The sequence below is a fragment of the Elephantulus edwardii genome, unplaced genomic scaffold (genome assembly GCF_000299155.1).
Source record: "Elephantulus edwardii isolate Elephantulus edwardi_28Jun2011 unplaced genomic scaffold, EleEdw1.0 scaffold00104, whole genome shotgun sequence".
NCBI lineage: Eukaryota > Metazoa > Chordata > Mammalia > Macroscelidea > Macroscelididae > Elephantulus > Elephantulus edwardii.
In genome coordinates this window covers 3,425,324-3,430,068 of record NW_006399854.1, presented here as the reverse complement: position 1 = coordinate 3,430,068, position 4,745 = coordinate 3,425,324, and the positions used below count along the sequence as shown (strand labels likewise).

Genomic DNA, 4,745 nt, shown 5'->3' with positions numbered 1-4,745 from the left:
ACGCACGGGACAACAAGCATAAAGGTTGAGAGCTAGTGATAACCCTACAATACTCTAATCAACCTGTATCTATCGCTCCTTCCCTCCTTCCTTCTCTCTCTCCTTTCTCCCTCTCTTCCTCTCTCCCTCCCTCCTTTCTTCTCTCCTCTCTCTCTCTCTCTCTCTCACACACACACACACACACACGCACTGCCCCCGCCTGTGCCCACGCACTCACGGCGGGAGGGAGAAACAGTCACCATGAGCCATTCTGATTCTGATTAAGGGCTGGTAGGGAGTTTTAGTGGCCTAGAAGTTAAGGAATTGCACTGCCATCCTGAAGGCATGTGGTTTGAATACACCAGCTCCTCAGTGGGAGAAAGATGACCAGTCTCATTTGAAAACCACCTGGAGGGTCAACTGTGGGTGGGTTCTGGCTTGATGGTACACAACAACAACAGGGTAGGCATAAAGAAAGCTGTGGGTTGAAATGGTCCTATTCCTCCTTAGTTCTTGCTCCATCCACGTTCTTCTGTTAAGAGTACTGCATTAAAATTTGTTTTTGAATAGATAATTTTTCAGGAAAAAAATCTTCCTTTATCAATGTTATGGCTTTTTTTTTTTAAACTACAGTTTCCAAGATGAATGATAGCCTATTTGCCAGTTTGGACAGACTTTTGCTAGAATTTGGTAGGTATAAAATGGAAATAAATAGGTAATTATTTGATATTTTATCAGTGTGAAGTTATAAAATATTTATTTTAGTTTTTCAGTATGATCAAGACATAAGAACTAAAGAAGATATAATTCAACGAATTAACAGTGAGTAGACCAGAAAATATTTCCATTAAAAAAATTTTTTTTGTAAGGCAGTCTTGGAGTTGACTTGCTGTCTCCCAGATCTGCATAATAAAGTGCTTATGGATATTGAAAAAAAATTTTTGTACAGTTTTCCTGGTAAGGGTGATGATATGTGGCTAGTATATTGTAACTTCTGTGCTAGTTTTATCTAGTTATTAATGCTGGGCTTTTTACCCAAAGCAAAATAGTAATTATTTAGTGGTAATTTTGAATAATAAATTTCTGTATTTAGCAATTAATTATTTTATTTATAAGAATGTACGTAGAACAGAAATAATGCCTAAGTGCAGTTGAAAAGATGTCATTTGTTTAAATAATACAGGTTATTTTGAATATTTGAATATAGTTTGGGGTTTTTTTTAGAAAAATGAGGCAAGATTAATAGATGCTTCAGGAATAATTTTAAAAGATACATTACAAATGAAATGGCAAGGAGAATGGCAAACATAACTTGTAGAATTCTATATATAAACTGTAGAAACTTAAATTTTTTAATATTTCTGAAAAGATGGCATTTGATAGCCTTTTCTGCAAACAAAATTAGAGTATTAAGAGTTTGCTCTAACCTTGTTGAGAAATAATTTTCTTTTTTCATATGTTCTCTTGTTGTTGTTAGATGGCAATGATGAATAAGTGAGTTGAATGTGCCATGAATAATTAATTGATATATATATTTAATACATAGAAATGGAATATTTATAAATAAGTATTAGTTTAATAAATGAATATACATTATTTACATGTAAGCTCTTTTGGCATCATAGGATGAGACTGACCTTAGATATCATCCTTTTACATTAAAGAAGAGTGATGACAGAAATTTGTTTTTCTTCTATTTAAAATACAAGTCTTTAGCTTCTGGATCTAAGCTTAAGCCTGGTTCTGATTCTCTGCTTTAAGATTTGGCTCTTTCTGTTCTCTGATTTTTCTAGATAATTTGCCTTACTCTTCAATAACTATATTTGTTTATTTTGAATTTATGATTTCTATTTAAAATAAAGAAACATTTTCTATTTCCAGAATGTTTTGAAGATATTAAAGAAAACAAAGCAGCTATTTGTAAGATCCATGAAACTATAAATACAACAGATGAAGAAATTGGCCATTACTGTAAACATAGTAAAGAGATCAAAGACAACTGTAGTAGGTGAGTGTTTGAAAGAAACAAACCTTCACTAATTGTCATAACATTCTTTCCTTTAGTATTTCTGAGTTAGTAGCTGAAACATTGCTGCTTTGAAGTGGTATTCTATATTAGTAAAATGATTAATCAAGTCTTAAATTGTCTGGTTACACGTCACTACAAAAAATAACACTAATAGAAGGTTCAAAAAGGTAAATAAAAGTAAGGGAGTTAAGATACCACAAATTCAGATCTAATGAATATAATACAGAATTTCTTCTGTGTTATACCTAGCCTAACCTCCCTTCCCCTTCAGATCCTGACACTGGTCTAGGTGGTTGTAAAAGGAGGGAAAGTAACTGAAACTGACTCCTGTGCTGCTTGTAGCATGAGAGTTCGTATCAAACAATTATATTGTAGTTCACAAAATTGTTTCCACTATATTCCCGGTGCTGAAAGGATGCGGAAATGAGTGAGGCTCTCAGCATTATTTGGAGTAGGAAATAGATTTTATATCCTTGTATCTCTTTTTTTTTAAGATACTTTTATCAGTAGAGCACATTCTTTGTTAAAGGATTATGATTTAGATGCCTCTGGAAATACAAACTTTCTTATACATGTACAGAAATTATGCTAATTATAGAACAGAGTTCAGGTCTTTTGTGCAAAGCTTACTTTGAGTCATATTCGATTCAACACTTGACCACTGCTAAATGAGACTAGTGCTTTTATATCTGGAGGAACATTCTTCTACTTTGCACATCACTCCTTGTCAGTGTGCCATATGAAGTAACATGAGTTTGCTGTGATGCTGAACCTTGTTCTATGGGGATCAAATACCATAATGGTTTCCCATTTTGTACAGTGTTTGGTGGAGCTCCCAATTGTGAAACAGGTTTGGAAGCAGGACTGGCATCCACTTCCTAAACCACATGCCTCTAAAAACTCTCTGAACTTGGAGAAACATCAAGTCGACCTTGACTCAATGGCAATTAAAAACAACAACAACAACATAACAACAACAACATACCTAACTTCAGTATATAAAATTCTTACTAGAGTAAGAAATTTAAAATAATTTCTGTTTTTTAATATTTAGGTTTTGGTTTTGTATAAAATAACCTAGCCTAAAATTACAAATAATGCAATGCAGTGAGTTACCACAAATCATAACTGACTCTCTAGCGGGTTTTCCGAGGTGTAATCACACGGGGGGGGGGGGATTGCCATCTTTCTCCTGAGGAGTAGCTGGTGGATTCAAACTGTCTGCCTTTGGGTTGGCAGGCACAACGCCCACCTGCTAGGCCTCCAGAATTCTCAGCCTAAAACTGGTAGTTTTTCAGACTAAAAGTATTGAATATCTTAGAGCCTTTTCAACACTGTGTCAAGGTCTAGATTCTAGTAGTTAAGTCTTCAAAACAGAATTTTTGTGACTAATGTGAAGAATGGTGAAATGGAAAATGTTACATATATATATCATACACTTTAAAAGGGTTAAAATGAGGGGAGCCTAGTGGCGAGAAGCTGTACTGCAATCCCAAAGGTACACGGTTCAAATCCACCAGATGCTCTGCCGGAGAAGGAGGGATAATTTCCTCCTGTACCAGTCAGATTTGATTTGACGGTACATGCACAAAAAAAAATAATAAAACAAGGGTTAAAATGGAGGGAGGGATTGGTAAAGGAAAGGGGAAAAGTCTAGTGTGGAAAGTGTAATGTATTTAAACTTTATGAACTTTGTATGTAAACCAGTAGAAATTAAAATTTAAAAAATAACTGGAGGGTTTAAAAAATGGACTTCCTGTGAATAGGACTATACTGTGTATTAAAGGTATAAAAATATGTTAGTTTTCCGAACTTAATTTTTTTGTAAGCCATTGTATATCAAGTACTATACTACTAAATTTGTTATTCAAAATTTAGAGGAAAGGATACTAGAAAGATATTCCATGTATTTGATTGACTATACAATGGCATTTGACTACTTGGGCCATCATTCGTTACAGATATTAATGAGACTAGTGGGAACTCTAGAACCTTTAATTTGACTAATATAAAATCTCTTTGTCTGTGGACCAAGAAGCAGACATTCAAACAGAAAAAGGGAATGTTACAAGGTTTAAGGGGATGGATGCTACAGTCTTTTCAGTAATTTCCTATGCATCTGAAAGTTGGACAATAAATAAGAATGATGGAAGAAAAAGCAATTTGTTTGAATTGTGGTGTTAGAGTATTTAATATCCCATGGACTTCCAAAAGAAAAGCCTTTCTTTGAGAGGCAAAGATGGTGAAACCTTGTCTCACGTACTTTGGGCATGTTGTCAGGAGTAGCTAGTCCTTGGAAAGAGACGTCAAGCTGAGGAGGATAGAGGGCCAGCAAAAGAGTGAAAGACCTTTGACAAGATGGATTGACACAGTGACTCTACCAGTGGCCTCAAGCATATCAAGAGATGGTGAGGATGGTGCATAGGATAGAATTCAGGTCTGTTATTTATATGGTCACTATGAGTTGTAGCAGATTCAGTGACACCTAATATAGCAATAGAAGGTTTAAAAATTAGGAAAAGTATCCGTCAGGGATGTATTCTGTCTCCATACCTTTTCAATCTGTATGCAGAACAGATCATCTGAGACGCTGGGCTATACAAAGAGGAATGTGGCATCAGGATTGGTGGAAGAATCATCAAGAACCTGCGTTATGCAGATGACACAACCCTGCTTGCTGAAACTGAGGAGGACCTGAGGCACTTGCTGCAGAAGATCAAGGACTACATCCTCCTAT

At 35.3% G+C, this 4,745-nt stretch overlaps 1 protein-coding gene across 1 annotated transcript in view; it reads left to right on the top strand.

The window, feature by feature from the left end:
- The first annotated feature begins 620 nt into the window (after positions 1-620).
- The window catches only part of LOC102867990 (chromosome unknown open reading frame, human C14orf39), a 114,690-nt gene continuing 110,565 nt past the window's right edge, over positions 621-4,745 (top strand). The window contains exons 1-3 of the mRNA XM_006891823.1: positions 621-669; positions 745-801; positions 1,861-1,987. Coding sequence (XP_006891885.1) covers positions 621-669; positions 745-801; positions 1,861-1,987 — 233 coding nt within the window. The remainder of the gene's footprint in view (positions 670-744; positions 802-1,860; positions 1,988-4,745) is intronic.